At 40.6% G+C, this 14971-nt stretch overlaps 1 protein-coding gene across 2 annotated transcripts in view; it reads right to left on the bottom strand.

Annotated features, from left to right (window-relative positions):
• The window catches only part of EGF (epidermal growth factor), a 57176-nt gene that overhangs the window by 15108 nt on the left and 27097 nt on the right, over positions 1 to 14971 (bottom strand). For both annotated transcript variants that reach the window (XM_040065693.2, XM_040065695.2), the window contains exons 11-19: positions 14483 to 14619; positions 12442 to 12590; positions 10709 to 10813; positions 8756 to 8979; positions 5315 to 5482; positions 4428 to 4577; positions 3823 to 3969; positions 3077 to 3193; positions 1910 to 2035 (exon numbers count right to left, since the gene is read on the bottom strand). In XM_040065693.2, the coding sequence (XP_039921627.1) occupies positions 1910 to 2035; positions 3077 to 3193; positions 3823 to 3969; positions 4428 to 4577; positions 5315 to 5482; positions 8756 to 8979; positions 10709 to 10813; positions 12442 to 12590; positions 14483 to 14619 (1323 nt within the window). The remainder of the gene's footprint in view (positions 1 to 1909; positions 2036 to 3076; positions 3194 to 3822; positions 3970 to 4427; positions 4578 to 5314; positions 5483 to 8755; positions 8980 to 10708; positions 10814 to 12441; positions 12591 to 14482; positions 14620 to 14971) is intronic.

Below are 14971 nucleotides of genomic sequence, written 5' to 3'. Positions count from 1 at the left end.
GTACTTGTACCAGATGTATTCTCCTGGCATTGCTAGCCATAGCTTGTGGCCTGGATCCATATGTTGGCATTCTTGCAGTACCACAGGAGATGGGTTTGGGAGTGGGGAGCTGCCCACCTCTGTACCACTCTCCTAGTTCAGCCTAACAAAGAGTTTAGGCAAAAGAAAAGTGTCTGGAAACCTACAGGTTTATTTAGTTTGTGTAAATACTTCAATGAGTGAGGCTTTGAATGACTGTGAAGAAGCTCCTGGACTACAAGAGTTTCCAGGCTCAGAGCCCACATTAAGTTCATACGCATCTCTCACCCCCATTCTGCTGCACACCCTCCTCCTGCCTCCACACCTTCTCTGCAAAGCCCACGGCAGCAGCTCCTGCCAGGCTGACCACCTGCACGTTGCTAAGTGCCAAAGCACTCCCCTCAAAGGTGAAACCTTTGGTTCACATAGCAGAGTTTGGGAGCCTCTGATTCATTTTATGAACTGTCAACAGAATGCAAGTGCTGGATCTACTTTGGGGAATCACAGATCTGCTACCCCAATTTTTGTGAAATGATTGTTTAAACTGCTGGGAATTTTTCTACGGCAAAATTAACAGGATCTGGCTCAAAACAGTATAGAAAATTCAGAGCACTTTAAAAAGGAAAAAAAAAAAGGAGGGGTGGTGGTGAACACAACTGCTGCAGCAGTTTTCAACAGATGTCATTTCACCAGCACAACATGAACTCATCCCGTGTTATCACTGGACACACCGTCACATTCCTGGACATTGTGCATGCGTGCAGGCGCTTACAGCTGAAGCACAAATTCACTTACCAATTTCTGGTTTTCATAGTACATTTCAAGTGATCGAACACAAAATTAGTTTCAGTTATGTTTACATCTTAGTAGTGCTGCATCTTTTATAAATTTTGAGAATCTATTTGCTGCACTTAAAGACTTCAGGAAGATAATAGATTGTTTTTCAATAACAGTGGAAGGTGTTACATCCTGAACAACTACAGCACAGTATAATGGTAAGTAAGACAGTAAGAACCCAGAGCCACTTGAGGGCTTGCCTTCTAGGTCATGCTGGGTCAGCAAGAGGACTTTGTTACTTCTGTCTGCACTTCCATCTGCGCTTCCAGACAACCTCAAAGACGTGATTTCTGTCTCTGACCCCTGCAGGCAAAAGGCCTTCCCAATTCTTCTGCTTCTGATGCTTTCCACACTCTACCCATAATAATGATATTGTTCTTAATATTTCAGTCATCCTAATCAGTGTTGAAGAACTGAGTCCAGTAAAGATTATGTAAGAATTGGTTCAAATTTAATGGGCTTTGAATGAGGGTATAAAGGAAAAAAGGAAAAGAAAAGGACAAGAGAGAAGGCAAGGCTCTCATAAAGCTCTGAACAAACTGTGTGCTAGTCAAATACTGGAGAGAAAAAGCTTCCTGTTCATATTTACCACTAAAATGGATTACGAATTTAAGAGACGTAGGGAATGAACTAAAGACCCAGCATTAGAGCTGGATGGGAAAATCAGTGGGTCTGATTATTAACAAGACTCTAAATGTACTCAAGTTGTCAGTGTCACACCTTGAACCTCATGCCTATTAAACAGACCTGGAATTATTTGATGAGTATTATGACACACTCAATACCTGCTTTCGTTTATATTCATGGCAACGATTTCCAATAAAGCTCTACTGCTTCACCTCCACTTCCCTCCTCCCCTTCACTCTTCCTCTCTCTCCTTCTATAGCCACTAAAAAGAGTGCAAACACTGAGAGGAGATATTCACTGACAACTACAGGCTTTGCATATTGATCACTTGCTGAGGTTGCCACACTTCAAATGGGGAGGAAGGAATCACAAAGGCAGAAATGCCTCAGCCTTCCAGACAGAGCAGAGCCCTCACACAAGCCCATACCATAGCAATGGACTCCATCTCCAGTGTAGCCGTCCAGGCATTTACAGACGTATCCTCCTTCCGTATTGATGCAGTCTGACACGCTTCGATTGCAGCGGTCCATGTGCACAGCACACTCGTCAACGTCTGTGGGACAAAACAAGGGCCAGGACACTTGGCTCAGGAAACCATCTCCTCAGTCAATAAACTGAAACATCTGCACCATGGATCTCCCTCAGACTGTGCTGTCACTTGGCATTTTTGTGTGTGAAGCAAATGGGAAGAGAATGACTTTGTGGTCTTTTTTGGTGTGAAACTTGATGGAAGTGTTCTAAAATCCAAGAGACTCAACCTGGTACTATCAACTGGAGATCACAAATATCATTTGCTTAATAAAAACCTGTTCAGAGGAAATTATCTGATTCAAAAATAGCTTCATATTGTAGAATCATAGAATCCATTAAGTTGGAAAAGACCTCTAAGAGTGTTTAGAAACTTTGTCCTATAAAAGAACACATGGGCTTTAAAAAAGAATAAGTACTGCTACAGTGAAAAAATATATGCCCTTTTCAGCTTACATTTTTTTTTCCCTTTCCACAGTAACATAGATTCTTCTGAGTCTTCATGCTTAGCCACCAAATGGTATTTTCTTTCTATTTCTAATACTTTCCTCTCTTGACCTTTGTGAGAGCAAAACAGTCCTTCCATTTATGTTGCAAACAAGTCCAAAAACTTAAAGACCACCCTGAGCAATGTTTTTCATGGCTGATAGAGTCTTTTTCTAGTGCTAGAAAGAAACTAGATCAGCACTTTTATATAAACATTACATCAAGAATACTAATTTTGAAGAGATTCCTTACATCTAAATTATACATTAGCTATCATGTCTATGGACTGAATTTTTATAATTAGTCAATTTTTACAAATAAATACATTATACTTTTACTATCCCTGTTATTGCTTGTTAATGTTAAAAGGATTAATATTAACACTCATGGCTTGAGGGGGGAAAGAGGCATGTGATAATTAACCATTTCATCTCACATGCTCTCTGCTCATCATCCCTTTGATGTTATTGACCTTTCTCTGATGCCGCGCACAGCAGAGCTGCCAATGTGAAAGGAGATAGATTTTATTCCTACCCCCAATCTACAGCTTTTCAAAAGCTGTAAAAAATGTTTTCATTACCATAGCATGATTTCCCCTTCCTGGTAAATCCTTTCAAACACTGGCACGTAGCACCATCTTCCAGCAAAACACACTCTGCATTGACATAACATTCTAGTGCAGTGCAGTCATCTTCATCTATAGCATAAGCAAAACGAAACAAACAAACAAAAAAAACCACTAGATGTATATGGAAATATCAAAGGAGGTTGTGTATATCTCTGTTACAGAAAACAAACAACTAAGAAAACCAGGAGATACAGTCAAAGTTTGAAACTTAGCTCTCCAGGATTAGTACTGACAAACCAATACAATCACTGCAGCTGTTCTCTTTGTCTAGGTGGAGTTGACATGTCATTTAGTATCAGGATTTCTGAATATTTTGTTTAAAACCTATTGCAAAATTTAATGATCTAGTGTCATTAAAAATACGTAGAATTCAATAGGTTTATTTTAACTTTTTTTAGAGGAATGCAATATACTTAAAAACCTAAGGGAGAGACTTTCTCAGGTGTTCCAAATTAGAAATGGTTATTCTCTAGACCAGAATAATGCTACCAATTTTTGTTGATATAGCCAAGAAATATAGACACAAACAAAAAAGCAGTCCTGGAATAATTGTACAAATTCTTGTTAGAAAGGCAAAAGCGTCAATACTACCAGTATCAACAATGAACCTTTCTTTCTTTAAGTTTATAACTTTCTTCTCCTTTATAAACTTGTTCAGAGCCTCAGAGTAAGTGTAAAGAAGATGACCATCAGACTACCTGATACCATGATTTCAGCCATAAAAAAAATTCTTTTCTGGTTTTCCCCTTTGTCTGCATCCTTAAAAATCCCAGTGCTCCATGTGTTCTGGAGCACAGTCTCTTGTGGTGGCATTGGCATTATCTCCTTGTGCCCAAAGACACTTCCTGAAAAAGACAAGAAAAAAAGTGATACGGACTGTTTAAATCTATTGAAATAGCCTTCTGATTTTCAAATACCTGTGTACTTTCCAATAAACGTGGTGGTTTCCTTGTAAAATAAACATCAGTATCCTCCCAGACTAACGTGTTTCTGACATCAACTTATTCCTAAAAGCGCTCAGTGGTGAGTTTTCTCAAATACAAAAGAGAAGAAATGTGACTCATTGCTCACAATACTTGTCAGCACTGCACACAGTTTTTCACTGCTAAAATGCCAGGGGAAAAATTACAGTGGTCAGACAACATGCCTGTTGTCTTATTGTCCCAAGGACACCATTGCAGCATTTTCATTCTTTAGAGAAACCATTGTTCCTTATGTTAGAACAAGGTGAATTTTTCCAGTTATCCTGTCAGGATCCTCAAGGGTTTGAAGGGGGATCTTTTTGGGAACTGGAGGACTGTACCTGCTGTTGAGTTGGAATAATCCAGAGCATGACAGGATTTTCCATCTTGAGTTTTCCTAAATCCTGGATGGCACTTGCAGCGGACAATTCCAAAACTGTTTTCACAGATCTGATCACAGCCTCCATTCTCATAAAGGCAAGGATTGGCCCCTGATAAGAAAAACAGGAAAATGAACAAGCTGCTTCTTCAGTCAACATCTCTGTTTAGACGTGCAGAGTTGAAGCAGTCAGAAAAAGAATAAGGACTGACAAAAACTAGGGGGGTTTTTTTGGTTTTTTTTTTTGTATATATATATGACAATAAATGCATATAGTAAAGCACAGATATTATCACCTAGCCCCTGTCAGGAAAAGAGATCAGTGTACTCTGTGTCTAATTCATGTACCAGATTTTTTTTATTTCCTTTATTGTTTCTCCTTTAATATTTAGAGTCCTAGTATTTCAAGGACATAAGGAACCTGTGATTACCTTCTCTCAATCCTGGGCTATTGAATTACTCATTTCTGCTTACAGGGAGATTGTTCCCAACAGAAAATCAAATTGTTTGATCAAAAACTAATAGATCTCACAAAATCTTTCCCCGTGTCATTTGTTATTATTGGTGTGTGTGGAGTACTAATAGACTAGGATAAATAGGAGTCAGAAGACTGTGGTAGCCTCATGGCAATTGATCAGCATCTATTCTTGGGCATGAACATAAATCCGTCAGCATTCCTGGGACACGTGCCCAGATGATGCTTTCAATAAATGCCAGTCTGACTATGCGAGGCTTTTTAAAAAGCCTATTTCTGAGAAGATAATCCTCTACCCAAGGACATCTATTCTACCAATATGGGTGAACAAGAGGAGGCTGGAAGGGAATGACTGCTTAGTTTTTGCAGTATACCTGGTTTCGCCAAAGGATGAACTACAACCACTGATGAGGGTCTCAGCATGCTGCCTCGAAGACGTACCCTGTTTTGGCCGGTCTTCTTGTCCACCCTCACTAGTGATGGCCTAGCCCAGTCAGAAAACCACAGGTGGTCCTCAAACACCGTTACAGCAAAAGGGTGGCCTACAAAGACATTAGGTTTATCATTTCCACACGTGCAGAACATACACAAGAAATCCTGTAAAAGAAACCATTATCTGCATATAGATCAACTCCAAACACAGGGGCCTAACCACAGCCAGTGCTCCACTTTAACTTCCCATGGAGAAGGCTAAGTGTCTGTGAGCAACAGACCACAGGCACATGTTACCTGTGCTCTTGGCAAAGGAGGCTGTGACACTTGCCTGGCTCGGTACACGCTCTATGCTTCTGGTGACTTCCAACCAGATCTAGTTCGCAAGATGCTTCCACCTCACGTATCATCATTTCTTGAGGCAGCATTGGGACCAGCCTTTCAGAACTGAAGTACTGCCCTCCTTCTGCAGTCTTCACATAACAAGGCGGAAAGGAGCTCATGGCATGTGTCATCCTGCATAAGCATCCTGGCACGGGGCAGCCTGGGAGCTACAGACACTGCAGCCGCTGACTCCTGGTAGGGCCCCAAAGCCACCGAGTGGCCTCTGCAAGTGCCAAAAGTACGCGCAAGTGCGATGCAAAGGGGCACATAGCCAGATAACAAAAACAACGGGAGGCAAGAGGTCATCCTGGCAACTTCCTCTCTTTCCACTGATGACTACAGGATCCTAGACATCAGCTTCAACCAGGCTCCTAACAATTACAGGACTAACAGTAGCTGCAAGAAATTCCACCCCAAGTTCAGAGCACAGGAAATTTTCCTTGGTAGCACAACATGACCTGCACTAGGAAAACTCACATCCATAGTATGACTTCCAGAGATAAGCTCAGCAATTCAGAATGCAAAGGACAATTTCATAGAAATAACGGCTAACATAAAGATCTTTAAAAATTGATTCTGACTCTTTCTAATCTCTCATGATAGAAAATTGTCATTAGTCCATATGAGACTGTGCTTTTTTTTCCCTAAACACTCAGAAATCTCCTTCATTCAAGGTAGTTTTTGGGCAAGTTTTTGCAATGGAAGGTAAGAGCACATGATATTCTTCCATGGATGTACCCCTGGCTTCAGAGTGGATGCATCCTGGCTGAAGCAGATTTGCTTTGTTGTGGTCCTTAGAGCCTCAGTGGCACTGCACTCTACCACTGCAGTCTGGGTCTCTCTGAAAGGTATGTTTTTTAAGCATGTGATTTTTATGATCTGTGTTTTTTGCTTCTTGATGTAGACCTCAACTAGGTGATGTTTAATCTCAGTAATAATTTTGGGATCCCAACAATGTATTAGCTTAAAAAAAAAAAAAACAAAGGCAAGCAGATAAGAAAACAACAGATAACCAATACAGAAAACAATAACAATCCTGGGGGAGCAGTATGGGTTGATATATCTTAAATTCACCTCACAAATAAACTGAAAAAACCCGACCCTTTATGAAAAAAATTCTAAGGCACTGTTTAAGTGCTCTTAGTGTTATGTTGAAGAGTGTATTGTTGGCATCTCACTACTTCCACTGACCCATGCTTAATCACTGATCTTGGTTCTTACCTTCTCTTCCCATTAAATTTGAACAACTAGACCAAGATCTAGATACTGTCCCCACTCAAACATTTCCTCACAATGCTAGGATCTGTAGTTTGCACTATTCACAAACAGTACCCTGCTCTGACCAGCAATTTATTAACCTCTTATTCTGGGAATACATTAAGGATAAAAGTCAGAAGCCTAGTGTCAGTCCATGGAGATAGCAGGAACAGCAAAAATGCGACACACTGCACAAGCAAAAGGGATGGTTTTGTTCTTCGTTGTCTCAGGCAGGTTATTATGGGCTGTTATACGTACAGCTGAAAACGGGGTTAGGTGGAAGAGCAGAAATATTTTACCTATTTTGCATGCAGCTCTACTGAATGAGCTCTCAGTACAGGAGCACTAGAGGGAGCTGCTGTAATAAAAATTCAAGTTAAAGCAGAACACCTATGAAGAGGTGTCATCTTACTGTCCTCCAGTGAACAGCTGTTCAAGAACAAAAACCGAATTCCAGTCTTCGCTAACAGCATTAGCAAATGATCAGTACGTGCTTCTCTCAATACATACCCCTACAGGTCTTTATCTTTCACTTTCTTGCATACAGATGTTGATGTCCTTTTCTCTCACCTCCAAACATCCGCATCACTGTTCTTTTCTCATAGTCCCTGTTTCTATAGTGCTCCTAGCTCTCCTTCTATATTTTCTCCCTGTAAGACACTGTCTTACTCCTTGTGGAGAAACAAAATGGAACTTTGATCAGACCTCAGGGTCCTCCTTTGACTTCAGGGTCCTCCTTTGCAGATTTGTTGCAAGGTGGAGAATATGGCAGAATACGTGCAGCACGGGAAGAAGGAAGAAGACTGGAAAGTCTTTCTTCTTGGGCCTTTTGATGTCTTATAAACTGGAGAACACTGATTCCTCCAGGACCTCACTCCGCTCACCTCCGAAGGACTGAGAGGGTATCTGGCTTAGGTGACGAACACAAGCCTTGTCGGACCACAGACTGGAACAGGGGCTGCTCGATAGAGTAACCATAAAGTTACCCATGGCAGTCATGGTACTGGGCTACGAGTCCGCACTCTGCCCATGTTTTGTATGCATACCTACAAAATGGTCCCCAGGGAGATCCCATGATCAAAAGGAATTGTCCTCTCCAGAAACTAATTTGCCATATACAAGATCCTTAAACACGTGGTTTACTTTAGGTGTGGTACACCATCAGTCCCTTGTTGCTAACATCTCTGTTCTCTTGCTCCAGAACAACATAGTTATGTGTCAAGCAGTAGAAATCTTAGCCATAAAAACTACCAGCATATTGTAAAATCATTTTTCATTTGATATCTATTGCGTGTTTAGAATCCTTCCAGTGTTCAGCATTGCAGAAACAGGTTTGCTGCTCAAGGACCTTAACGACCCAGATTAATTCCCTTTCTTCTTACATCAATATAACTCACTGATGCAATAAACACAGCAAAACTTGAATTAAACTAAGAAGCCATGCATGGGAAAAGCAAACCACGTTTTTAATTTTTTGATTCGTTCCATTTCTTTGTGAAGGCAGAGAAGTTCTCTGTGCAATGCAAAGTTAATAAAAGCAGAGAGTGTTAGAAAGACATGCTTTTTCTAAAATTAATAAAAGTCAGCTGGGTATGAGAATGAAGAACTTAAGTGCTGTCATTAACCTCAACATAGCATGGGACATATAGCACAGCAGCTGGCCAGTAATTTTCATGCACATATGCAGATGTGCACACGCACGGACAAGCAGCAGTAGGTAATTATCAACCCCAAAGCCTCACCTACATCATTCTGTGCAAGAATTCGACGACCAGAACCATCCAGGTTTGCGCTCTCAACCACGGCCTGCTTGGCATCACACCAGTACAGCTTGTCAGCCAAGTAGTCGAGGGCTATTCCGCTGGGCCACACCAGGCCAGTGCTGGCTACCACCCGGCGATCGAAGCCTTCCAGTGAAGAGCTGTCGATCCGTGGGCTGAACCCCATGTCAGTCCAGAATAATCTCCTTCAGAAAACAAAATGAATGCGGGAAGTCAGTAAGTAAATGTTTGTCCTCCTCTCCATGGAGTTCTTTCAAAGCAGAAAGGTCAGATCAGAGCAATACGGCCCTGACTCACAGGAGAAAAAGTGCATGCTTCAAGCAAACATACTGGCTGCTGATCTTTTCACACTTGCCATAAGACTCCAGGTGATTGCACTGGGACTTATGCAGAATCCTCACTCTCTTCACTAGCCTGAAACCTTTGGAAAACAACTCCTGACTATGTTAGCTGCCACAGCTCTTCATATCTGCTCTTTGTTTTCCCATGTGACAGCTGATGGTGATTTAGCAAATCCAGACAGCAGAAAACAGTGCATTAGCCAGACCCTTGTCTTAACAGGGGTACAACAATAAATAAATTAAAACAAAATTACCTATTACCCGTGGAAAACATGCAAGAGTGGGCAGGTTGTTTTTAAAAAATACACCAATATCAAGTCCAGAATCTTTCTTCCTTTAATAAAATCATGATTCTCAGAGTCTCCCTCTAGAGTTCTGTGTGTTATTCACTGAGTGTTTAGCAGTTTTCAGTGAACAGACCGTGCTAGAAGGCAACTCAAAATGGGGATCACTACAATTGCAAATAATGTCTGAACTTCGGACTCATCTCCCCAGGCATCAGTTGCCTCTGTCAGGTTTATTGAAATAACCCAGGGATTTCCTTAGCTTTAGTTTCACAAGCTGTTTTGCTCTAAGTAATGCAGGGATCAGTATTTTCAAGAGCTCTAATTGTGTTTCACAACTAGAGCTTTTGAAAACTTTTTTTTATATTTACAACTATGGACATTGCCGTAATGTCTATTCATCCTTTCACCACTAACTTTCTAAAAAGGAATGTTTTAATGATGTTTCTTCCTCCCTTTCCCCTTGCACGCTTTGCCTCTACCAATAATTCTAATAAACAATCTGGCAGAATCTACCTTTCTTCAAAGTTTTCCTGCAAAATGTCTCTATAGCATTCAACATCTACCAAAAGATTATTTCAGATCTTTTACGGGCAGAGGCGATCTAGCAAAACACCCTCCCTAAACCTGCATCTTTCTGATTCAGCAGCACTTAGTTATAGCAGGATATGAGCATCAAAACAAAATTTAAAGCACCAGATTTAAAATGCTCTTGCTACAGTCACATTGACTAAAATCAATGGACTTTTCCATTGGTTGAGACAGCCAGAATTTGATCAAGAGTTTAAACACCTGTTTAAACAGCTGGTTCAACACTAGTTAAGAAGACAGAAGGTGCATTTAAAACAACAAATCTCCAGAACAGTAAATTTGGGGTTTAGTTTCCTCTGAAACTGAAACATGGACCAAAAAAAGAGCAGTTTTGTAAGCACTACTAGTTAAAAGTTATCACCTTCTTCACACAGCTAGATATGGAACTGTGAAAGTTTGTAATGTGGCACCTACAGCTGTCAGTGACCTCAGTTCCTCATGCTTTTCTTTAAGTTAAACTGCATACAGTATCATTAATGTTCCAATTACTTTCTTCTAAAATCTATATGAGAAATGAATGTGTCCAAACTCATGAAAGAAACCCTGCAATAAAACATTACAGTTCACTCAGCTCTGCAAGGCAATGACTAACCCAGCATGAGACTAATGCATATTTTGACTGCCAAAAGGGCAAGGCTTGCATGTTCATTTTTAAAAATCATCTGCAAGAATGTTTTACTGTGTTTATCACTCCTTACTTAGCAAATGGGTGAATGGCAATCCCTCGGGGCTGGGAGAGATCCTCCCAGATGATCATTTTTCTTTGCATTCCATTCAGATTGCTCCTTTCAATGCACACCTTCCTGCAACACACAGAGCACTGTTAGATCCTCCCTGCTATCTTTTTAATTACCTTCTTGGGCTGAATATACTAAGATTTTGTATTGCTTTAGTTGAGATACAATAAATAATTTCACAGTGACAGGAAGTAATCCTGCTGATGTGGGATGTCTAGTTGTTTTATCAACAAGTAATTCATGTTACAGTTTCATTATCTGGTCCAGGGCAAGATGATAAAATACCTGCTGCTCTGCAGAAGACATGAACTTTTCCTGCTTTTGGTGAATAATGAATTGGAAGTATGATCACTAATAGATAAATGCTACCTTTAAAAGGAGTCAGGAGGAAAAACAGCTCCTAACTGAATACCACTACCAAATGTATACAGATTTTTTTTTTTTTAAATAGTACTTTTACATAGCATTTTTCATCCAGAAATGAGTAGTCATTTTACATCTATTTACGTATGTGTAGAAATCTGCATTTTACATATTACATCTATTTTTGCAGGAAAGAGTGAGGCTAAGGTGCTTAAGATTATTCATAAAATCTGTGGCCAAGTCAAGTATAGAACCTACATTGCCAATCTTTCAATTCACCTTTTTTCCAGAAAACTGATTTTATGGTTGCAATATTCACCTTGCCAAACAAATATCAGCCTCTACCTGCAAGCAAGCCTACAGCCTTCCATGCCTCTTTGAACCTTCAAAGAAAGGCCCCACAGAGATGGAAGGAGAAATACCTTCTTGCAAATGTGAAATACAAACAGGTAAATGCAGTGGGTGAGAAGGAAGTCGCAGGTTCAAATTTTTATATTCTCCCCGAACTCCTTTCTTATGGAGAGAAGCCACAATCTCCCATTTCACAAGAAACACTGGCATATTTCTACAGCAGCTCAATCATGTGACAATATTGTACCTAAACCAAGGAAGTGGACTAGCAGAATATTTAAAATGGAGAAGAAGGGTGATCTAAACCCTCAAAATGACTTTTTATTGACTGATGATTTATGGATCATATTGAAAGCTCATGACCACTCTTCAAGGAGCCTTCATCATCTGTTGTGATCTGAAAATGTCTTTTGATCAAAGGTCAGTTTTGTTTCCCTCTGCGTATAAGGTTTAGGTGTCAGCTCAAAGGTGGTCTGGCAGCGGTCATTCCTCTTTTATCAGAGATAATTGACAAAGACTCTCCAATAACATGATTCTAGCTGCCAACAATGCTGACTTCTGCAGCAAGATGTGCTCTGTACAGCAATATTCTTTTTTATATACAAAAATATACCTACACACACACACTCACACGCAGCGTATGTATATGAAAGAGAGTGTAAGGAAAGATATTCACTTGGACATGTGCACATATGTACATGTATATATGCAGTGCATGCTTTAGATTCCTTGCAGCTGAGTCCAAACCCTTGCTTCTTGGAAAGACAAAGATAAAAATACAATAGCAGACTGAAAGTGAACTTCCAGCATTTCAGTTTTAAAGAACTTTCCAACCGTATAGACTTGAGACTAAAACCACCCAACCAGAATGTGAAGCACTACTGAATTAGAGTGATATCTCAGCTATTTCTGTATCACCAGTCATTTATTCCAAGCATTTTATGGCATGCTTCAACATAAATGCACTGTGGAGCATGTACCCTCTGTCTGTCCAGTACAATTTACGGTTAATCCAGTCCACAGCAAGGCCTTCGGGTGTATCTATAGCTCCATGAATAACCTTTTCACGATCTGAACCATCCAGATTAGCTCGTTCTATCCATTTCAAGGTGGTGTGGGCAAAGTAAATCTGTGAATAAATAACAGACAAGGTGCCATTAGTTCTCATCTCACTTTCTACTCTACCTCCCCTGTCTGGTAACTCCATTTCTAAAGTACCTTTTTCATCTGGAAAATTCTCCAAACTGCTTATTCACAAAAGGCTCCTGTGATCCCTGATCAAATAAAAAGGCACTTATCCTTCAACCAGGATGACTTCTACAGGCAGCTTGTGCTTAGCTGTAAATCCTGGCTGCCCTATATACAGCCCTCTGAATACCCTGTGGTTTTGTTTCAGCCAGCAGCTACTCCACATGAAGCCCAGCTGAGGAAGCAAAAGCAGGAACAGGCAGAAAGAAGCACATTGTCATTTCGCTGGCTGCTCATGTCAAAAAGGGAGAAGTGTGGAGAAGATAGTAGCACTCTACGTATATCAAGGAGCTGGGAAGGGGAAAAGGAGTTATAAAATTTACTTCTATTTTTTTCCACTCCTTCACCCTGCAGCTATCTTAATTTTTTTGCTAGGTGTCTATTCTGTAAGGCTGCAACACTTCCAGAAGAGGTTCCTTAGTCTGAGGTCAAAAGGAAAGTTCTTTGCTGGTAGGGAAACTAGGTTCGCATTTTCCAAGGATGTGTAAATTTTGTCTCGTATCCCAATACCAGAGGGAGGCAAACACTGTATGGCACAAGCATAAAAAAAGCAGTGCTGAGGCTTTCTTTGGAAATGGTAACAGTGAAATTAATAACTTCACTTTGCTGCTAACCATGAGGTCAAACAAAACAGGAGGGAGCCTCTATCCTTAGACCAGCTAATTCAATACCCTGGGAGCACAAAGGGGGGCTGCCTTGCACTCAGCTCTGTGCTGACACGACCAGGCTCTGCAGCCTGGCTGGATGTCCCCTCACCTCTGTACTGCCCACCTAACAGCACAGGGGGGATCCCAGGGGCACACCAGAGTCCCTGGCACAGCTGATCCACACTTGGCACAGCACAGGGCAGCTGCTGCCTCTCCAGCACGGCCCTATTTCAGGAGCAAGTGGCGATGTTCCAGAAGCGCCTGAAGTGCTCCTCCTGTAAATGTGGATCTGGTAACATTCACATTCGTTTAGCTGTGTCCATCTGGGCCTTGAGATGCTTCCAACAACTTAACTGATCGCCTCATCAGCTTTCATGTACCATCCAGCATTCCTTTGCAACACTTTTACAGTGTAAATAAGTCTCTCGGTGGGAAAATATAACTCCCTGCCACAAAAGGTTTAGCAAAGCAGAGCTGAACTCCTATTCTTCCCAACTCTGCGCGCAAGGAGTAGGAAGCATGTTAGGATGTGGCCACCCAGACAAACAGGTTTTTATACAGAGGAGACACCTGTTTCCAACAGCACTATCTAGTTTGTGAGTAACTTATTTTGGAAGAGCGATAGAGTCTGTGAACATTCGGCAGTTTTGCTCAATTTGCTCAGGACATGGAAAAAAATTCTTGTTAAGATTACTCCAACATTTAGTAGAGATTAGATTTAGATTTAGTTGTATAAAAAGAATAAAAGGCACCTTTACTTGTACCACTACACAGTGAAAAAACTCCACAATATATTTCCAGAAAACAACACTGCAACCTTAATGGAGAAAACTTATCAATCACACCGAAGTTCTTTAAAATTGAAATCATGCCTGAAGTGAATTTAGAAATCCAAATTCTCTGTGAATTATCATTTTCAATGTACAAAAAAATAAATAGTTAAAGGATGAAACTCTTCAACTTATGTTTGCCAGCCGGTACCAGTTGTGCTCCTAGACAGGCAACAGAACAACGAGCAGCATAATGTTTAATCCAGATCACTGACAGAGGAAAGGTTAAGGCACATGGAAGCTCAATCCTTTTGTCCTTGCAACACTCCAGAATCCTCTCATTTTTAATGCCTTACCTTATTTTCCACAGGGTCAGAGTCCAGTGCTAAGACTACTCCCATCTGCCAGTCAAGTAAACTTGTATAATCTGTTCCATCGAAACTGATCTGGCGGATATCTTGGCCATTTGCAAATAGCAAAAATGGCTTAGGACCTGTCGATTAAAATTTGCCAGTGTGTTAATTGCACTAACTTACTACCTAAGTAGTGTTGTAAATAAGTAACAGGAAAAGACAAAATGAGGAACAGAATAAAAAAAATTATGGCAGTTTTCCTACACAGCACTTGCCTAAAAAATTAAAAACAAATGTGAATCTAAGTTTATAGCATCAACCTCAACATTTCTGACAAAAGGAGTCACTAGTCCTGCTGCATTTCACACTGAGTTCCTCAGCCTCAAGGCAATTATCTCTCTATATTTCAAAGCATCACCATGAATGCCAGAGTAACTTGAATTTTGCATATGGAGAAGTCTTTTGTAGAAAAAGCAAGAAATATACTGTCAT

This window comes from Hirundo rustica, chromosome 5 (assembly GCF_015227805.2).
Source record: "Hirundo rustica isolate bHirRus1 chromosome 5, bHirRus1.pri.v3, whole genome shotgun sequence".
Classification (NCBI taxonomy): domain Eukaryota; kingdom Metazoa; phylum Chordata; class Aves; order Passeriformes; family Hirundinidae; genus Hirundo; species Hirundo rustica.
This window is presented reverse-complemented; position numbering and strand designations above follow the sequence as displayed.